Here is a 22321-nt window from a genome sequence, read left to right on the forward strand (position 1 = left end):
GAGTTGCTAAGGATGACCTTGAACTCCTGATATTCTTGCTGCTACTTACCAACTGCTACAATTACAGGCATTTATCGCACATCATCAGGGATTTTTGCTATGGTTGAATCCTGGCTTTGGGAAAGTTCAAATCAGAAGTTCCCAGGAGGGTTTTATGATATCCTGACAGAAGTAATTGAGCTGAAAGCACCTAACCAGTTAGACCAGTTGCAAACCCACAGTAACAATCCCAGGGTCACAGGATCTTTAGATATTAAATAACCCTAATACTCTTATCTTATTCAAAGTGACATACCAAAAATTCAGTGGTCCATATAAAGGTGAAACTTTTATTTGTGATAAATCAACTCCATCTTCCAACCACAGTGATAGAAGGCACATCTGCTATTATCTGAGACTAGAAACAAAAGAAGTAACTGAGAGAAAGATCAGAGGTAACATCTAAGGACAGAATTATTTTCAATATCTTTTGGTGATTATGGCTATATTATTAAATACAAAAGTCAGTAAGCAGCACACTGATGGATTATTGCAAGATAATATAAATAAGACCACATATCTTACATCCCATTGTGTGAATATCCAGTTTATTCATCCACTTTCTTACACAGTGACCTGTGGACTGTGTCCAGGCTTTGCTTGTGAGCAGGGCTGCCATGAACACCCTTCAGAGGTGCAGTGGCATACATGTATGAGTTTCTCTTGAATTTACCCTTAACACTGTAGTAACTGAGTTAGAAGGCAACATATGTTCTATTACATGAGACAACTGTTTTCCAAAGTAGTTGTGATAGTTGTTCGGAGTTGTCAATATGAATGGATTAAGAGATAGATGTCTCAGACTGGTGAAACACATCTGTATACCTCTAGATATGTTTCTAGAGAGGACTGGCACTTGGGACAGTGAGGAGTAAGGAAAATATCCATCCTAAATATGAGTGGGACCCTCAAAAGGGCAAACTGCCCTGATGATGGAGGTAAGTAGGGGAAGGCAACCCTCCAACCAGCAAGTCTCTTTCTGCTCCAGGTAATACCACCTACTGCCCTTGCTGTCCACCAAGCACCAAAACAATTCTTCAGTTCTTCAACACTGACTCAATAGCAATAACTTTCCAAGAAGCTTCCAAACTTCAGTGTTGGATTGAAACTTCTCAGGCATTCTTGGGAACCTAGTTTTCTGCCTCTTCAGTGTGCATATGGCCATTGGTTTGGGCTACCCAGCCTCTTTTCAAGCCAATAAATTCCCCTTAAAACACACACACACACACATGTACATGCATGTATACATGTATATGTATACACACACACACACACACACACACATATATATACCATTTGTTCTGTTCATGTAGAAAACCCTAATACAGTAGTTCTGTTTTTCTTACCTAACATGTCAGTCCTCAATTAGACCACGATCCAAGGCCAGCAGACCCTCTCCTCCTTAACAGTTACTGCTTAGCATCAGGTGGATATCCAAGAAGCAGAAACCCAGGCACCAAAGGTCCCTCAGCTTCAGCAATACTAAGTATAGAGCAAACAGCAGGCAGGGACTATACGCCATGAACAGAGGCTGGTGAGGGTCCTACTCAGAGCATCAGCCAAGTTCCCTGCACTTCTCCTTTACTAGTTTCACTTGATTTAAAGTCTGGAAGGCCTTCCAGAGCCCTCAGTTACAATACAAATCTCAAGAAGGGAGATGTCCTAACCCTTGCTAATGTCCTTCTCAATAGATATTTCTAATACTCAAATAAGGATTAACAGGGAAGGTATTAAAGACAACAGAATGGCAATAAAGGTGGCAAAAAGTGGGAAGAGCCAAGAAGTATTCAAATTATTCACAAGGTGTACACACACACACACACAGACACACACACACACACACAGACACACACACACACACACACACACACACAGTTGACCATAAGCAATGTTTACTATTTCCTGGCACTAAAAGTTGCTTTGTTTTCACTTGTGTTATAAAACAATCAGCATGCAAATCAGCACCATATGTAATGTCACCCCAAAACACTATGTGTGAGGTAAAGCCCTGATTTGCACAAGAACTCTAAAGGATTTGGAGATGAGCCAAAGCAGGCACCAAAGCTGGGCCACAGACTAAAAATAAAAACAAGACATTTGAAATAAAATGTCAGGAAATCCTTGGGTACTTGGAAAGTGAAAGGAAGTAGGTTGCCATTCTGAAGATGAGGAAACCCAACTATTTCCCGTAGTCCCAACCACCTCTCTATCAGTTCCATAGCTGTCATACGGGAACTCACAGAACACCTGCTGTTATATGAAGGAAGAAAGAAAGAAAGAAAGAAAGAAAGACAGAAAGAAGGAAGGAAGGAAGGAAGGAAGGAAGGAAGGGAAGAAATAAATATACATACATACATACACACATACATGCATACACACATACATACACACATACATACACACATACATACATACATACATACACACATACATACATACATACATACACACATACATACATACATACATACACACATACATACATACATACATACATACACACATACACACATACATACATACATACAAACAAACAAAATCAATCTGTACCAGAAGCAGCTTTTGCAGCCGCATCTGAAAGAGGCCATAGGAAAGCTTCCTCAGTGTAAGAGGATCATCAGCTACAGGCTCAACCGTTTCAATTACTTATTCCTTAAATTAGACCGAGTGCCATATGGAGACCCGTGGGGAGGCTGGTGGGCCTGTGGGCTGATTAAATGGAACTCACCAGTGTGGGAGGACTGGAGGCTTGGATTGGGCACTTTGGAGAGAGTGCTTGGAAGCTTCAGCTGACACATAAATGTAATGAACTTAGACTGATATGATGTCCCCAACTGCAGGCCCACCCTTAGAGCACTTCAACAACTTGATTGGCTAAATGTTACTTCCCAAGTGTGCAGCTCAACCTATGGGCTTATCCACGGACTCTGTTGTAATCCCTAATGGAGCTAGGGCCTTAGTAGAGGCTAACAGACAGAAGTGAGAGGGTGAGTTAGAAGCCTGCTGATCATCCATAGCTGAGCAGCAGTTCCTACTTCCTGCTGCTTACAACTGTCTTTAGATGTAATGGATGGAGAGAGGCCTCAGATACATCTGCCACTAGCCTCAGTATCAATGCCTCTCATGGAGTTGTCACCTTCCTACTTCGGGGATGGGGTGACACTATGGCAGCCTATGTAATTTGCAGAAGTACATCGGTCCAAAATTGGCCGTGAGGTTTGGTATTACCAGCTCCCCAACCTGGCAGGATGGGAAGAAACAGAACGTGTCCATGAAAAGCTTTCGGAAGTGAGACAGGTCTTCCACTTGAACCTTGATGTTGTATTGATTAGCCAGAAGCTCAATGGCACCTTGTACCACATACTCATTCTGTAAGTGTGACAGTGAGCAAGTGGAATAAACAACGTGACCTCCTGGTTTGGTGGCAAGGAGTCCAGCCCTGAAACCAAGAAAAAAAAAAAACAAAACAAAACAGTAACTAGTTTACTTCTCAGAAGGGTCAGAGCAATGCGGAACTAGGAATACGGGTAGGGTGGTCTACTGCCCAATGGAATAGCAGAAGACAAGTCCTTCTTCTAGGAGCCTGGCTGTATGTTTGCTTTCTTCCTGCTTTTGTTTTTACTTTGTGAGATATGACCCTGTTACATAGCATAGAGTAGCCTCCAAGTTGCCATCCTCTTGCTTCAGTCTTCCAAGTGCTAGGATTATAAGCACATACTACCACACCCACCTCTATGAACCCTCCTTCAAAGACTCCTTTGATGGGGTTGGGGAGATGGCTCAGCAGCTAAGAGCACATATTGCTCCTGTGGAGAACCCAAGTTCAGTACCCAGTACCATGTCAAAATTTCCTATCTACGTGAAGACAGACATGTGTACACATAGTTATAAAATAATAAAAAAGAGAATGACTCTTTGAAGCCCGATTCTAGTTATGAACTAAATCCTAATGATGGCTATCAATTGGGTTCTCTGCTCAGTTGTGCAGACTCCTGGCCCCTAAACCCCGTTCCCTTTTCTCTCCTCCTCTTTCTTCCCTTTTTCTTTTTCCTCTTCTTTTTTTTCTACTTATTTTTTTCTCCAAGGTATTACTATATGGCTCTGGCTGACCTGGAACTCACAATATAATCTAGGCTGGCCTCAAACTCAGAGCTCCTCCTACGTCTGCCTCCCAAGCTCTGGAATTAAAAGCATGCATCATGCCTGGATTCTTTTTTAAAATGAATAAATGTAGTATTTTTATTTTAAAAATACTTATTACTTATTTTATTTTATGTGTATGTGTGTGTGTGAATATATGGCTATGTACCACATGTGTGCAGGAACCCATGGAGGTCAGAAGAGGCATCAGATCCCTGATAGTGGAGTTACAGATGGTTGTGAGCAGCTATGTAGTTGCTGGGAAGCAGACCTAGGTCCTCTGCAAGAGCAAATAATGCTCTTAACTGCTAAGCCATCTCTCCAGTCTCTTTCTTTTTCCTCTGAGATAGGATCTTACTATGTTGCCCAGGTTAGCATCTAGGATTACCCAGACTCCTAGGCTCAAGCTAGTCTCCTGCCTCAGCTTCCCAAATATCTAAGGATATAGATATATATCACCATAGCTGACAGAATCTGCTTTTCCAAAGTTTGCAAGTCACTGGTTCTGAGGGTAAAATGATGTAGTAGAGTATTTTTCTAGAAAGGACCAACTCAGGAAGCCTCCTGCCTCCAGGCAAATCTCCAGCCAAGAACCTTATATATAACGGTCTTGGCTTCCAGTTCCCCAGATCTCAGGTGACTAGACCCTCAAGTCTGAGATTCTGTAACTATGTCACTCACGCAAGAAGCTGCACCTGCAGCATAGGCAACATCTGCCGCTCCTTCTTCCTTGACCGCTGAAAGATGTTGTTCTCTTCCTCATGAAGGGAGTGGCGGTCTGTGGTACATGGCACATCTACTAACACCTGCCCAGAATGTTAAGAGATAAAGCATTAAAGTTCCTTCTAGGTTCTTCTGACATGGATTCTCATTTTAACCTGATAGAGAACTGTGAAATAATGAGCAAGAAAAGTAGTCTATTTAGAAATATTCATGACTGATCAAAAAGCAGAGGCAAGAGGACTGCTGCAAATTTGAAGGTAACCTAGTCTCTGTTTTTCCAGATCAGCCAGGAGTACAGAGGAAGACCTTGTTTCAAAAAGTAAAGTAAATGAAAATATATGCATGGTAGTACACTTGAGAGGTGGAGGCAGCAGAATCAGGAGTCATAGCCAGCCTCAGCTTACAGAGTGAGTCCCAGGCCAGCCAAGGTTTCATGAGACCCTGTTTCAAAATAAAAGCTGCATATAAATAATTGTAATTACATAACATATCAACTAGGAAAAGAAATCTTAGTACTTCAAGGCTCTATCCTTGGCAATTTAATGAAAACATCCAATTTGTATATGCTAAACGCTCAATTTACATGTTACATAATAAAACAATAAAATAATTATTTTAAAACAATTACATTAATCATCATAAAACAATGTCAGAGTGCAAGGCCCTAGGTTCAATCCCCAGTGCTGTTTTAAAAAGAAAAAAGAGAGGAGGGACTGAAGAGATGGCTCAGAGTCAAGAGCATCTGCAGCTCAGTCATACCCATCAGATGGTTTACCTGTAACTCCAGTTCTGGAGCGATCCAAAGCTGTGGCCACTGACAGACAGGCAGGCAGGCGCATGCGCACACAGGCACACACACACACAATGTGGCAAAAGCTGGCCTTGAACTCACAATTCTCCCACCTCAGCTTCCCAAGGGATTACAGTTATTACACCACATCTGGTTTCCAATATTTAAATATTTTAAAGTGAGAAATACAAAAATCATTCACTAATTTACCAGGAGCCTTTTTTATACTAGGCACTTGAGACAGACCAAAAAATGTTTTAAATATCCATACATGTATGCCTGAAAAGGTAAAATAATCTTCGGAAAGATACCTTTGGCAAAGTAGAAGTAAATTAAAAATAACCCGATTTTTGCCAGGTGGTGGTGGCACACACCTTTAAGTCCCAGCACTCAGGAAGCAGAGGCAGGTGGATCTGAGTTTGATGTTTGCCTGGTCTACAGAGCTAGTTCCAGGGACAGCCAGGGGTACACAGAAAAACCCTGACTTGAAAACCCTAAAATAAAACCAAAACAAACCAAAAAGACCTGCCCAGTTTTTTTTTTTTTTTTTTAAAGATTCATTTATTTATTTTATGTGAGTACATTGTTGCTATCTTCAGACACACCAGAAGAGGGCACTGGATCCTCTTACTGATTGATGGTTGTGAGCCACCATGTAGTTGCTGGGAATTGAACTTGGGACCTTCGGTAGAGCAGCAGTGCTCTTGACCGCTGAACCATCTCTCCAACCTCCTGCCCAATTTTCAATATTGATATATTCTTTGGGGAAGTAACACAGTATACACACAGTAAGAAAAATGAACAGGACATGGTGGTGCCCACTGTCCCAGCATTAGGAGGTAGAGGTAGGAGGATGCAAAGTTCAAGGTCATCTTTTGCTATAAAAGCTAGTTTGAGGCCAACTTAAGCTACAGGAAACTGTCTAAAAAGAAAGTGGGGCAGAGGGCAGGGAAGGAGAGAAAGTTGTGGAAATTCCTATAATCTTCAAAAGGTGGCTGGACTCAGGAGATCAAATGAGGGTTACTCATGGGTGTTGGGGTCCTTAGTCCTCATGCACATAAACGACAGGGTTCAAGGAGACTAGAAAATAAGTGGCACATAGATCTTTATCTTGGCATCAATATATCACAGATATTGCTTATCAGTGTCAACTGTGAGAGCAGTTGGCCTCGTCCAGGGCAGGGGCTGCTCAACATCAGCTGCACAGGCATCTACAGCAGGCAGCCCAGTGTGCGGCTAACAGCCACATGCCAGGATGTACACTAGTCTCCAGTGTGTCTTTAGACTCCCCCGTGGGAAAATATGTTTAAACATTTTATTATTGGAAATAAACTTTAACCGGGAGGGGAAGGATGAGGAAACCTGTGACTGGAAGGGAGGGGCGATTGCCCCTCTATGAACATGCAGAGTTCTGGGCTCTCTCAGCTGATGGGCAAATGCGACTGAAGAAGAATGGGGTTATCAGGTCTGCCGAGGCCTGAGGTAGCATTATCCTCGGCATGTAAAGTGTCTAACACTTCCTTTGCACACAGCAGATTGAACGATACGATTTCTTCAAATAATAAATTAATGAAGATGTCTTCAAGCACCAAAGCTATTTCAAATGCCTGAAGCGCTGTCAAGTAAGTATGGGAGGAAATCCATTCTCTATTGCTCCACGAGGCATAGTTAAAATCAGGGAACAGAAAATGACAGGAAGCCCACAATGACAATGTTGGATACTTGCTGTCGTCTGATACTGTGCAGAGGCATTCTTAGTTAAACACCTGTGGGACAGGCACTACCATGTACCACACTGAAGAAGTTAAACACAGTTCACAGTTTAAGTCACAAACACCTTCCAGCTGGAAAGTCATGAAGCCAGGACAGCAGGACTCCAAGGAGCCTGAATCTAAAGTACCAGGGCTCACCCACATGCCAGGAAATCTACAGATTTTTTTTTTTAATTTTGGTTTTACAAAACAAAGTTTCTCTGTGTAACCCTGGCTGTCTTAGAATTTACTCTGTACACCAAGCTGACCTCAAACTCAGAGATCTGCCTCCCTTTGCTTCCCGAGTGCTGGGATTAAAGGGGTGTGCCACCACTGCCCGACTATATACTTGTTTATTTTATACATATGTGCAATATATAGTAATCATAAATTATGTTTTAAATAAGTGATTTTATAGTATGATAATTAAAAGAAAATAACTAGGGGCTGGAGAGATGGCTCAGTGGTTAAGAGCACTTGTTGCTTTTGTAGAGAACGCAGGTTCAGTACTCAGCATCCACATGGTGGTTTATAGTTGCTTATAACTCCAGTTCCAGGGAACCTGACCCCCTCTTCTGACCTGAGGGCATCAGGCACACATGTGGTACACACATACATGAAGGCTAAACAATCATACACATAAAAATAAATAAATCTAAAAGAACTTTTAAAAAATGAAATAAATTTAAAATATTAAGAGCTTCAACAATATACATAACAGGGGAATATGAGAGGTTATGCAAGTTTGATTAAAAACTGACCATCAGGGCTGGAGAAATGGCTCAGCAATTAAGAGCACTGACTGCTGCTCTTCCAGAGGTCCTGAGTTCAATTCCCAGCAACCACATGGTGGCTCACAACCATCTGTAATGAGATCTGATGCCCTCTTCTGGTGTGTCTGAAGACAGCTACAGTATATATATATATATAAAATAAATCTTAAAAAAAAAAGACAGAAGCAATACTAATGGGATGGAGAAAATGTGCTTATTGTCAATGAAAGCAAGACTGGCCAAACCTTTAAAGCATTTCTCAAACTCTGTCAAAATCTTAACTGATATAAACCATTAATTAGCTATTTTACTTCAAGTGCATAAAACTGAGGACTACACCTAAGGATATTTTAATTAATTAAAAAGTCACAGATGGCATAATAAATACCATATGCTGCCATTTCTATGAAAAACTTGCAAATCTATATTTTCATATACAAGTTACATAAAGACTATAAAAAGTAAAAATAGTTATCTTCAGGAAGAAGATGTCTGTGTACAGGTCTAAAAAGAAAGTTATTTTCCACCAGATATTCTCTTATGCCTCCTGAATTTTGCATGATGTGCTATGTTAATATTCAGAAATAAAATGTTCTCATTCATACTCATTGTTGCAAGGGGCTCCAAGAAACCAAGTGATTTCAGAAATAAAATATGCCTAATAACTTTTTCCACACTCAGTTAGGTTCAAATTCTTTTTGCTGCCAACTATCTCTAATGAAAACAGTGGCAAGTCATGTAAGCTGAACTGAGAACTCTGCAAATGGCTCTTTCTCCAACTCACTCATGGAGAACAGTCTAGGTCCAAAAACAGCTGCACACACTCAAAGCCTAGGGGCTAGATCTTACCCCTGGGACTGGAGGCCAGAACAGAGTCAGAGGTCACTTACCCTATCATAGGTGTCCCCCTCCAGTTCTCCCCACTTCCTGCCATCCCATGAGGTAACTCGAACTTGCTTCCCTTCCCTAATATCTCGAGGCACGTAACTTTGAAGGACCTTCTGTAGTCTGCCTGTTCGGGAAGTGGAGAGATCGTTGGCAGCTAGATTACCTGTGGAAATAAAGAGTCTTTAGAGGCTCTGACTCAACATCATATCACACCAACAAAAGGTGTTAATGGGAAATGAAACCAATTCTTAGATATAACCAGTCAACAAAGACCTCAGGGGCAGGGACAACTTGTTATATATGAGGCACTAAGTCCTCTGGAGCAGAGGTCACAAAGACAAGTATCTATGGAAAGGAAAAGTGAATGGGGTCTAGGGGTGCAGGGTATTTACTGTAGTTACAGTAAGTTTGGGGGGTTTCCATACAGGTCAGGATATTAATATTTTTAAAACTGCATTTCTAATGTAATCTGCAGGAACCAAACATGGGGGCAAAACCACCTGACAAAGAGGATGGCTAGGATATCTATTTTCTGCAGGATGCCTTAGGTTATCTATATGGACCTTGACCCTGCTGTAGTAGCCTGGCTGGCCATTGCTGGGGGTGAGGGGGTTGCCATAGGGTGTTTGCTCAAGTGGACTTTGTGGTTTTCCTCCTGTAATTGGAGTTTAGCCCCTGCAACTTCAAAAATGGAGTTGGTTGGGTTTTACAGTGCGATGACAGGGTCTTATTCTGTGGCCCAGATGAGCTATGAATCTGAGATCATCCTGCCTCAATACTAAGTTTCAGACGTACATTAGCCATGCCAATGTATTGTTTTGTTTTTGAGAGAGGGTATTTTTATGGTGCCTAGATTGTCCTTGGAGACTGAACTTCTCAAGCAATTTAGTTTTAGCCTCCTGAGTAGTTGGGACTGTGTGTGTGTGTGTGTGTGTGTGTGTGTGTGTGTGTGTGTGTGTGTGTGTGACACTGTGCCTGATACCCAATCTCTTTGACACACTTGTGTCTTAGTTGGGTTCTACTGATATGATAAATAAGCAACTCGGAGAGAAAATGATTAATTTCAGTTTCCAGTTTATAGTTCTTCATGGAGGGAAGTCAGAGCAGGAAGTCAAGGCAAAAACCTGAAGGCAGAAACTGAAGCAAAGACCATGTTGAAGCAAAGAACTGCTTACCTGCCTGGTCAGTTTGCTCTCTCCTATATCCCAGGGCCACCTGCCCAGGGGTAGTACCCACAAAGGCTGGACCCTTCCATAACAATAATTACATCGCAACTGCTGAGGCACCTCTCCAGCCTACAGGTAATTTGAATGGAGACCTTGTCTTAGTTGAGGTTCCTCTTCCCAGATAACTTCTAGCTTGAGTCCAGATGAAAATAGGACAATATGTCTCTCTTGATCTTTAGTAGGTACTATTGATTATTCACTCAGAATTTACTATTAGCTTACATCTTAAGAACAGAACCCCAACTTTATCAACAGAGGCACTGTATACCTTTTCTAGCTTTCTTTCTTTTTAAAGATTTATTTTATTTATACGAGCACACTGCAGCCATCTTCAGACACACCAGGAGAGGGCATCAGATCCCATTACAGGTGATTGAGAGCCACCATGTGGTTGCTGAGAATTAAACTCAGGACCTCTGGAAGAACAGTCAGTGCTCTTAATGGCTGAACCATCTCTCCAGCCTGGTAAGTTCTATTTTAAGGCAGGATGCTGGCCATAGACTGGCTAAAGTGAGCACCTAAGAATACCAGGGTTACCTATGACACCAAATCACATGAAGAAGCTTCAGCCTGTTCCCAAGGAATCTGGAACTTTTATTTTTGTTTTTCAAGATAGGGCTTCTCTGTGTAGCCCTGGCTGTCCTGGGCTTACTCACTCTGTAAACCAGGCTAGGACTACAGTCATGCACTACCAGCCCCCGCCCCACCCCTAGCACGGAATTCATAATCTTGAGGAGAAAGAAGATATATCCATTAAAGCTCTGAGGAAAGGCTAATAATGTTAAGGTGCTATCTGGTGATGCTCATGGTGTGCACAGGAAGGAATCATTCTGAACAAACCAATAGCAGCTACGAGAGAACACTTCCTGCAAACCCTTGAACTGAGGCTCAAAGGCTGAAAGGATTTAGGTAACACAGCTGAGGTGGGAGGGGGGGTTCTAAAGAGAGAATGTAACATGAGCAAAGGTAGCTGGGGTGCTGGAAGCACCAAAAGCTTACAAGTGACACATAAAGCTAAAAAATAAGTTGGTTGGCAATACAAAGAAGGGAGGCTTTACCTTAGAGACAAACCAGCAATACAAGAGGGTGAGAGGATCGCAGGCAGAAGCCTTAGTCAGCTATTTTCCTTGCCCAACTGACAATAAACTTAGTAAATATTATTACTCCCTGACCTTGGGACTTAACTTATCACATTCAGTATGCCCTCCTAGGTGAAGTGGGATCCCTGTCGGCCTAAGATACCATGCCACTGACTTACGGCAACAGCCCGTCTGAAGTAATGCCAGTGTTTTTCCCCCAGGAGCAGCACACAGGTCAAGCACAGTGTCTCCATGCTGCAGGCCAAGAGCCAGGACAGGTAGCAGGGACGCAGCATCCATCAGGTAGTAGTCCAAGAGACCCAGGCTGCCAAGTCTGGAAGAGAGAAGACTGTCACCCCACCAGGCACTGAGGTGAGCAAGTAAATGCCCTTTAGGGACAGTGAGCTCCACTCAGTAAATTACTTCTCAGACACTCATTCACCCATACCACATCCACAGTAATCTTTTATTAAACAAGACCAAGGCCTCGTGTATTCCAGGCTGGGATGGAGCTTGCTCTAAAGCTGAGAGTGACACTGAAGTTCAGATCCTCCTGCTCCACTGACAAACTGTGGAATCACAGGTTTGTGCCACCACACCTGGCTTAAGCAATATGGATAACACTCAGGGCTCTGTGCATGCTCAGTAAACATTCTACCGATTAAGCTACATCCCAATCTCTGAGTGATTAATAATATCCCTGATATGCATCCTTGCTTCTGCCAGGCATTGCCTTAAAGTGACCTCTTCCGAGCCACTGGTATTCCTGTCCAGTCTGTCTAAAATAACAGCCTCCCTTTCTTATCACTACCTCCAGTTGCACTAGTTTTCTTCAAAGCACTTGTTCCTCACTTTAAGAGAGAGAGAGTGTATGTGTGTTTTCTTTATTTCCCCATATTAGAATATAGCTCTGGGAGGGCAAATATTTTTGTTCCCTGTACTATTTTCCAAGACTTGAAACCATGCCTGGCACATAGCAGGAACTCAGTTTTATTGGGTTACACTTTAAGATACAAAGTATTTCACTGGTACAAAAGGAACAGTCATCAACTGTATGCACTGGAGCTACCTGAGTTGGGCCTTAATGAAGAAATCAGAGGCCTTCATTAGGTAAAAAATGGAAGAACAAAGAGAAAGGAATGAGTAAGGTACAAAAGAATAAAAACTCAAAGCTTCTTTAAGAATTAGTGAGAAGGGGGCTGCAGAGATGGCTCAGCAGTTAAGAACACTGACTGCTCTTCCAGAGGTCCTGAGTTCAATTCCAGCAACCACATGGTGGCTCACAGCCATCTGTAATGGGATCTGATCTGATGCCCTCTTCTGGCCTGCAGGCATTCAGGCAGAACACTGTATATATAATAAATCTTTTTTTTTTTTTTTTTTTAATTAGTAAGAAGGACTGACGAGATGGCTCAGCAGTCAAGTTCAACACCTAGCACCCACACAGAGGCTCACAATCTTCTCCAATCCCAGGAGATCTAACACCCACTTCTGTCATGCACACATATGGGTGCATACTACACTCACACATAAAAATAAAAGATAACCTGGTGATGGTGGTGAATGCCTTTAATCCCAGCACTTGGGAAGCAGAGGCAGGCAAATCTCTAAATTCAGTGGCCAGCCAGGTCTACATATGAGTTCCAGGACAGCCAGGGCTACACAAAGAAACCCTGGGAGATGATGCAAGGAGAGAAAGAAGAAAAAAATCAGAGACTGTGACTAACTCCCCTATTACACTATCCCCTCATTATTTGGGGATAGGGAGGTGGCTCAGTGGTTAAGAATGCACTGCTTCTAGAGGACCCAAGTGCAGCTCTCAGCACCCGAATCAGAGCTCACACCTGTGACTCTAGGGGATCTGACCCCTCTGGGCTTCTGCTGGCATCTATTCTCTCTCTCTCTCTCTATCTCTCTCTCTATCTCTCTATCTATCTATCTATCTATCTATCTATCTATCTATCTATCTCTATCTCTCTCATGCACCCAATTTAAAAGAAAATAAATCTTTAAACAAATAAATAAAAATATTTTAAAAGTATAATGGGGCATGTCTGCGTTCTCAGTGGTATATTACCTGACTAGTATAATGAGGTTTTTGCAAGAAGGAAAAAAAAAAGCCTAAGACTGGGGTTGAAAGGCAAGACCAAGACAAAAGGCCTTAAACTCTATATTAAGGATTTTGGACTATAACTTGCAGGAAGCTATCAAAAGTTTTTAAGGAAAATCACCTGGGCTTTAGAGAGCTGGGTAGACAGTGAAGGTGGGGTGGTCAACTGTACCCAAACTGCCCCAGGACTTTCTGACTCCTAGGCCTGTGTGTCACTGTGAGGACGATTGGTGGTGAGCAGCCATTCCCCTTCCTAAGATGGAGTTCAACATGGGCAGCCTTAGAACAGACTCAAGGATGCAAAAAACCTAACAAGACAGTGACCATGGGAGAAGGGTAAAATAAGACATGGCACAGCACCATTGCCGCAATCCCCAGCCCCCAAGTTATAGCACCTTAATTCACAAAGAGACTCGGGCTTCCACAGGATAGTTTCAAAGTTAAACCACATTTGGATTTTCTGCACATTATGTCTCACAAAGAAACAGTAACAAGAGTGTTGAGGGTGCTCCTCCTCCTAAGCTCCCCGAATAATGCTCTAAGGCTCGATTATATTTACGAACACCTTAGTCATAAGCTTTGGCTGTTTTCTGACCGGCTCATAAGTTAATCATCCTGTCATTCTGTTCTAAGTGTTGCCACATGGCTGGTTAGCTCTGCTCAGTTCTAACTCCTCTGTCCTCCTTCATGTCCTGGGGCGAATCTCCCATGCCTGGCTCTATCCCAGAATCCTTTGTCTACCAGATGTCCCACCTTCTGTTCTGCCCTTTCCTACAGGTCATAGGTCCATATAATACACAAGATATTCTCTCTAAACAAGAAGGTGGAGAAATGTGAGAAAGTCAAACCACACAGAGCTGCGAACATAGGAGCCAACAGTCTATAAAAGCCACCCTCATCCAGTTCTGTCTAACACCTTAAACTGTTTGGTTCACAGTTTCAGAATCTGCTAAAAGTTCACAGTTCTTCTTCTTCTTTTTTTTTAAGATTATTTGTTTATTTTATGTGAGTACACTGTAGCTGTCTTCAGACACACCAAAAGAGGGCATCAGATCCCATTACAGATGGATGTGACCCACCATGTGGTTGCTGGGATTTGAACTCAGGACTTTTGAAAGAGCAGTCAGTGCTCTTAACCACTGAGCCATCTCTCCAGCCCCCACAGTTCTTCTTCTTCTCCTTCTTTTTTTTTAAAGATTTATTTATTATATGTGAGTGCACTGTAGCTGTTTTCAGACGCACCAGAAGAGGGCATCAGATCTCATTACAGATGGTTGTGAGCCACCATGTGGTTGCTGGGATTTGAACTCAGGACCTCTGGAAGAGCAGTCAGTGCTCTTAACCACTGACCCATCTCTCCAGTCCCCCACAGTTCTTAAAATAATTTTTAAAAAATACACAAAATGTCACAGATATTATCAGGCTATTCCTAAATTCACAAAGTTCCTTGAACTGCTGAGAGTAAGATCTCCTTTGATTTCATAGCGAGCCCAATGGGAGAAGGGGTTCATAAGAGATTTTGGTGACAGGACAAAGCATCTATCTCTTCCTTCTCTGAGAAGGAACCCCTGTAATGGGTGCCTCAAACAACTGAGGAGACCACATGGTTTTTAACTCCATGGCTCTGTCAACCGCCAATGCCTCAGAACTAATTGCCAATTCTCACCCAATCTATCCAAATACAGACAGTAACTAAAATCATCTTAAGTGAAACCAATGAAAATACCAAGGATTGGGCTAGAGAGATGGCCCAGTGGTTAAGAGCACGGGCTGATCTCCCAGAGGTCCTGAGTTCAAATCCCAGCTATCACATAGTAGCTCACAATCATCTGTAATGAGATCTGATGCCCTCTTCTGTTGTGTCTGAAGACAGCTACAGTGTACTAATATATAATAAATAAATCTTTAAAAAAAAGAAAATACTAAGGATCTTTTTCTTCATTTTTTTAAAAAAAAAATTTGAGACCAGCTCTCACATTACAGCTAATTATCATCTTAAACTCCTGGTCCTCTTGCCTCTACCCCAAGAGCTGTGATCAGAGGTACTGCATGCCAAATTTCACTTCTTCCTTGCCACAATCCTAGAAGACAGTTAAATCTGCATCCCACTTCTCATTAATTGTGTCACTTTCAGCAAATGGCTTCTCTGTACCTAGGCTTCTCCTTCTGAAATAAGGGTACCTATGGTAGCCTAATAGTAGAATGCTTGCCTAGTGTGCAAAGCCCTGGGCTCCAATACTCAGCAGAAGAAAATGTCTCTGCTATTATAGACAGGACTTTTTAGTTTTGTGTTATTTTGGGTTAGTAATGACCTCAGGCTCTCAACTCTCAGGCTCCTTAACTTCCTGCTCTACAGCTGTGTGTGTGTGTGTGTGTGTGTGTGTGTAGCCTATTCCAGCCCCAAGCCCACCATTCTCATGCTTTAACACATGCTAGTATCACCATACCCAGCTTCCTAGTCTCAAGGTATAAAGCACAGTGTAGCCCTTGACTGTACAGTCTTTTCCCACAGAATGTCACACACATGAGTACCACCTCTAGAAGAGGTCAAGTTCTGTTTTCTTCAGGTCTATCACTAACTTGCACTCCTAGGCAACCCCTACTTCCTATCAAATTCTACTTCCTCTCCTCCTCCTTTCACATGCCTGACAGGGCAAAGAGGAAGGGGAAACACATCTTCGCTGGGAAGGATGCAGTGAGTTGCTCTTTGAAAGGTACATGTTTTCTACAGAAAGCAAACAGGTTCCAAGTGCAGGTTCTAGGGTGCAAACTTCCTGGGACTAAATACCAAATATACGACTTGCTCTCCAGAGAATCAAAAGCAAATAAGTTCCTTAACTTCTCTGTACCACAGATATAAAAGAGAACAGATATTTCCATCAGGGTATTGACAAAAGGGATAGCACATGTACAGCAGTCAGACAAACACCTACTCTATAAACATGCCAGAAACAATACTGATCTGTGTCAAAAAGGCAGGAGCTAAGTTCTTCATGTCCTCTACAGCAGGCACTCAGGATGACCTCACAGTTCCAGCCCCTACCTGGCAGGAGGGAAGCGGCTGACATCCCCTCTGGAAAAAGTGAAGCATCGAAGGTTTGGGCTGCAGTCCAGGGATGGAGTTGGAGAAAGGCCACTCTCAGGCTCCAGTTTCTGGGGAGAGATGGCTTCACTGATGAAGTCCTTGGCACTCAGACGCTCCAGCTTGGCACTCACACTATCCCAAGCAGCAAAATTATTGACCAGCGCACCATACTTCTGCTCTGAGAGAAGACTAACACGGATTGATGGCCAAAGATCCCCAAACTGTACACTGTAGGTCATGTCAAAATTCTGCAGAGCAAGCCGACTGGCAGTGAACTGTGGTTCTGTGGTAGCCTAAGAAAGAGCAAGCATATTAATCGTTCCAGTCTTGACTCTCTCTCTTACCTGACTTCACTGTTTTAAGTACAATTTCTGTTGCTGTGATGAAACCTCATGACTGAGGCAACTTGAGGAAGAGGGGGTTATTTCAACCTACATTTCCAACATGTGACACTCCATCACTGAGAGAATAGGGCAGGAATTGCAGGAGCTGACACAGACCCCATAGAGAGCTGCTGCTTACTGGCTTGCTTGCTCATGTCTTGCCCAGCCTGCTTTCCTATAGAACCCAGAACCACCAACCCAAGGATGGTACCACCCACAATGGGCTGTACCCTCTTCCATCAATCACTAATTAAGAAAATGCTTTACAGCTGGATCTTATGGAGGCAAATTATCAGTTTGGGTTCCCTCATTTCCCGTAACTCTATGCAACTTGTGCCAAGATGACATAAAACTAACCAGCATATCTAGCAATACCTCATATCCAAATTCACTCACTGTTCTCTCCTGTCTTTGCATCTTGCCTCTGCCTACCAGAGGAGGAACTGGGAAAGAGTGAAGAGTTAGCCTTCATATCACAGGACTGGAAGGGACACACACCTCTCATAGCAACTCTAGGGGTCGTCAAAAAAGAGTGAATGCTAGGCACAGTGGTGTACACTTGTAATCCTAGTTCTCAGCAGGAGGATCTAGAGTTCAAAGCTAACCTTGGGGCTATAAAAGCAAATTGGAAGCCATTGTGAGTTATACATCAGGAGTCTCTCTGTGAAATGGCTGAATGGGGAAAGGCTTTTGCCACTAAGCTTGAGTGCTTGTGTTTGATCTTTGGGACCCACAAGGCAGGAAAGAACTGATTCCCCTACTTGTTGTCTGACCTCCCAAGGTGTACCACAGCACATAAGTGCACACAAGCACATAACCATACCCACACTAATAAATAAATGTCATTTTAAGAAGTCTCCTGTAACCCTTGCGATCTGGAGGTAGAAAGGAGGGTTATTCCTTTATAGAGTTCAAGACAAATCAGGACACATGATACTCTATCTCAAACACAACACACACACACACACACACAAAGATATATAGAAGAGTCTCAAAAAAAATAGGAAGGGATTGAGAGACTTGAACTGAGATATACCTCAATGTGTGTGCTCTGAGATGTTATGTGTAGACCTAAGATGTGTACTTGGTGTGTGACAGTACTAGCCTAACATAAGCAATGCCCTAGCTTTGATACCTCACACTGCAAAGGCGAAGAAGGGGATAATTAAGGAATCCAAGGGAGAACTCTTGAAGAAATTGTGAAGGCCCTGAGGAAACTTGAGACTTAAAGCTTTTTTTTGAGACAGGGTTTCTCTGCATAGACCTGGCTGTCCTGGAACTTGATTTGTACAGCAGGCTGGCCTCAAACTACAGAGATCCACCTGCCTCTGCTTCCTAAGTGCTGGGATTAAAGGCTTGCACCACCATGCATGACACTTTTATTCTTTACAGTCCTGTTTTCAAAAACTTGTCCTTGTCTACGAGCTTATGAGAGAGCTCTGTGGCACTCGATAGGATACAAATAATTCTTCCTTCCACATCTGATAGAGCAATGAGTCACTTACCTAAGATAATGCAGTGAATGGACACCACAGTGCTCAGAAGCATAGAGCTGAGATGTTTTAGATTTCCCAGACCCCAGGAAGGCAGAATAAAGACAGTTCACAGAATCTTAAGGTAGGAATTAAAGCAGAAACTTGTAGGATGACTGCTATGGGCTAGCACTGAAGGACTTGAGCCAGATTTAAAAACAAATAAGAAAGAAAGAAACTGAAGACTTTAGATGAGGAGTCCACAAGTTGGTCTTCATTGCAACAACTGACATACTACTGATGTCAGTCTTGTTCATGCAACTTCTGCTCTAGTCTGGGTTTTTGTTCTGGTCAGAACTGTGTGCTCTGGTCATTATTTCTTTCTACTATGAGAACTCTTGGTCTGTACCAAATTTTTCCCATGCTGGGGACTCTTGCTCTGGCTCTTAATTTTACCATCTTGAGGACTCTTGCTTTGGTTCTGACTTTTCTTGTGGTGACTGGTACTCATGTGGGTACTCTCATTATGGTCGTGAGTATTGCTTTGGGAAGGACTATTGCTCCGGCTCCGATTTCTGCTGGGAAAGGTACTCTTGCTTCGATTAGGAAGGGAGCTGCTCTTGTTCTGGCTCTGACTTTTGTTTGGGTGATTACTCCGGTTGTCACTGCTTTGATTGTCACTACAGGCAATAGTTGAGCTGGCAGAAGAGCTACAGGTGGAGGAGGTCTTGGATGGAGGCAGAGTACAGCTGTAGGGAATCTGGGAGGGATTGTTCAGTGGGCCTGGGGAGCTCACAGCACAGGTATGAAGGCCACACGGAACAGTAGTGGGGCAAAACCGAGCTCGAGGGGCAACAGGTAAACATCGGGGGTCAAAGGGTGTTCTCAGAGGGATAAAAGAATAGATATGGGTAGAACAAGGAGACGTCACAGGCTTGCTATGGGATGGTGGTGGACCCCTGGGAGCAGAATAAGTGCCAGAGGGGAGACCCACAGGCTGAGGACACCGTACAGACCGATTTTGGGGACTAGAGAGAGGAGTTAAATGGGAGGTGGGAGGAACCACAGAATACATATGAGTATTGCAGGGGGATACTGGAGGTGGTCTGTGGGGACTGCTCTTAGGGTATCTACTGGGCAAGACAGGATTACAAGGCGAGCTATGAGGACAGGAAGTAGGAGTAACATTTTTGAGGACAGCAGTCTCTGGGGGAAGTTCTTTTGGGCCAGAATTTGAAGTAGTTGTGATGGATGGCTCCATAAGCGGACTAGAGAGGCCAAAGGATTGGGAGGGAGGCTGAGGACAAGTGTTGGTCTTAAGGGATTTAGGATGGTTAGAAGGAGTGTGGTGGGGTGTGTTGACTTGGGAGTGACACTTGTGGGGAGTGCGTTGTGATTCTGAGGACTTGGGGGACTTCATTTGAGGGGTAACAGGGGTAGGAAGATGGGGTTCGTTATAAACTCTGGGTGACTGAGGTGGAGCTAAACACTGGTTGTTCAGGGAAGTCGGAAAATACAGGGAAGAATAAGGACAGTGAGAAAAAGGTGGTTCTGGGCAGGAAGAACCAGAAATTATAGTACCTGGGGTTATTAAGAGGTAAGAGTTCCCCCCAGGCTCCCATAGATAGGACCCTAAGCAGGGCTTGTGGACAGCCTGAGGCAGGGATGAGCAGTAAAGACTCCTAGGGGCAGATGCCTGGGAATCTGGGCATAAGTGGGGATAATTAATATAGCCCTCTTGGGGTGAGATAGGAGAACCAGACATGTCTGCCTGAGAAGAAAGTGGAGGGCCACAGCCATTTTTCCCAAGAGATACATCAAGCTGTGGTTTAGGTTCACAAGAGTCTGGAGGTATGGGGTGATCATAAGGGTTACCAGAGGGTGGGGAAGATACTGAGCACAGGGGATCATTGTAACTTCTTCCAGAGGTCCAGTGGGATATTACCGGCCCAGTTTCCAAAACTCGGTGAGAAATGGATGCAGAGGTTAGAGGTCTAGTTTCCACAGGTCGGTGAGCAAGGGGAGGTGAAATTGCAAGGCCCGTTCTCAGGGACCGATGGGTAAGAAGAGGTGAAATTATGGAGTAATTTCCCTGAGACCCTGGCATAAGGGGAGTGGAAAGCACTGAGTCTGTCTCCAAGGTTATATGAGCAAGTTGAGGGGAAGTACTAGGGGGCTGATGAATGAGAGGTGGGGAAGTCACATAACAAAGACCCGGACTTGGAGGACATGACTGCTGAGATTCTGGGGAACCAATACAGTTGCAATAAAAGTTCTGCCGATGAGGAGAAGGTGACCCCTGAAGGCTGCTGAATCGATCTAAACAAGGACTCGGAGGGGATGAACCAGCTGGCTCTTGGCTGTACAGCCTTCCTAGGAGTGGAGAAAAGGGTTCAAAAAACCTTTCCGGTAAGGGTAGGGAGGAGAGTACTGGGGACGGAGGGGGTGGGGTGGGGATCCGTCGAGGTAAGCAAGGAGAAGAAATGGTGAGGCAAGAGAAAGGTTCTCTAGAGTAAGGGGGATTAGTGAATCTGTTGCCTGCATTTGGAGAAAGGCCAGCAGTACAGGAAAGGTGGTCGTTGAACTCTTTCCCGGGCGCCACAGGCACCTCGAGAGTGAGAACAGGGGTGAATCCTTTCCTGCAGGACGACGGAGACTCAGGAGGGAAGGGGTAGCTGTTAGGACAGTCTGCTTGAGGTGAGGTTGCGGGGGCTGAAATTTTAAGGAGGAAAGGAGGGGAAGAGGTCATGGGACTGGAGTGGAAGGAAAAGGAGGAGGAAAGAAAAGGAAAAAGGAGGGTGGGAAGGGCAAGATAAAGGTAAGCAAGAAAAAGTAACATGAGGCGATGTGACGTCACCGAATGAAAGCTCAGGCGGTGACTTAACAGAGAGGGGCGGAGCCAGGGGCCTGCTTATGCAACAGGAAGAGGAGGCTTGTGGTTGATAAAAAGCCAGGCGGAGGTGTGATAAGAGCTCCAAGGTTACGGTCCCTGGAGTGGATGTCCCGAATGCAACCGTCGTGAGTGACGGAAGACGCAAGGGCTGGATAAGTCTCCCTCTAATGTTAGACCTTACCCATTTCTTTTTATATCGATGTCTCCGCGGGACCGGCGTGAAGTCCACGAGCCTCAGCAGCTTCTGAACACTTCTTAACACGGGCGCAGCCATGTCAGCTAGCAACAGCAATAACTCCGACTGGAACAGCAGCTGCACTCTCGAGGGTTCCGGGGAGGATTGAGGGCCGCGGCCAAGGGGGCGGGGTTAGGCTTGCCGCGCCCTCAGGGCTCCGCCTGCCTTCACACCCCGCCCACCAGAGAGCACAGGGCCCACCGAAGCAGTGGCTTCTAAAGAGGCTCCTAGGAGGTGCAAAAAGGCCTTCTGGACTCAAACTGCGTGGAAAAAGATGCGAGGTAGAACAAAATTAAACCAGACTATAGACAGAAGCGGAAATGCAAGGAAGCCATAGAAGCGTCAGTTTCAAGATCTGTCTTTTAGATGGTCCTTTTCAAGACTCAATGTGTTCTTCCTGAGAATCAAATTGACTCCACCACTCAGAATCCAAGAAGAGAGAGGGTTGATCAATATTTTTAGAAATGATCGTCTGGCTGAACAGAGTGGCATATGTCTTTATTCCAGCACTTGGAAGACAGAATCAGGCGGACTCTCTCTGAGTTCCAGGCCAAACCTGTTTTTCCTAGCCACAGGACAGCAAGCTCTACTTGTGAGAGAGACGGAGACAGGGAGAAAAAGAAGATGAGAGAGATGATGGTTTGGATTTAGTGTGCTGGCAGTGAGAAAAGAGGACTCCAATAATAGAATTGTAGGACACATCGGCCTTATCTAAAGTAGCATAGTGATATCAT

General features: G+C 43.9%; 1 protein-coding gene across 1 annotated transcript; it reads right to left on the reverse strand.

Moving 5' to 3' along the window:
• Window positions 1-315: 315 nt before the first annotated feature.
• Window positions 316-21627, reverse strand: NSUN4 (NOP2/Sun RNA methyltransferase 4). Its single transcript, XM_080921787.1, has 6 exons — window positions 21534-21627; window positions 16563-16897; window positions 11589-11743; window positions 9107-9267; window positions 4861-4985; window positions 316-3478 (listed from the first exon to the last, which is right to left on the reverse strand). The coding sequence occupies exons 1-6, from the start codon at window positions 21624-21626 to the stop codon at window positions 3202-3204; spliced, it is 1146 nt and encodes a 381-aa protein (XP_080777913.1). The 5' UTR covers window position 21627; the 3' UTR covers window positions 316-3201.
• Window positions 21628-22321: the final 694 nt, after the last annotated feature.

The sequence above is a fragment of the Micromys minutus genome (assembly GCF_963924665.1).
Source record: "Micromys minutus genome assembly, chromosome: 9".
Taxonomy (NCBI): domain Eukaryota; kingdom Metazoa; phylum Chordata; class Mammalia; order Rodentia; family Muridae; genus Micromys; species Micromys minutus.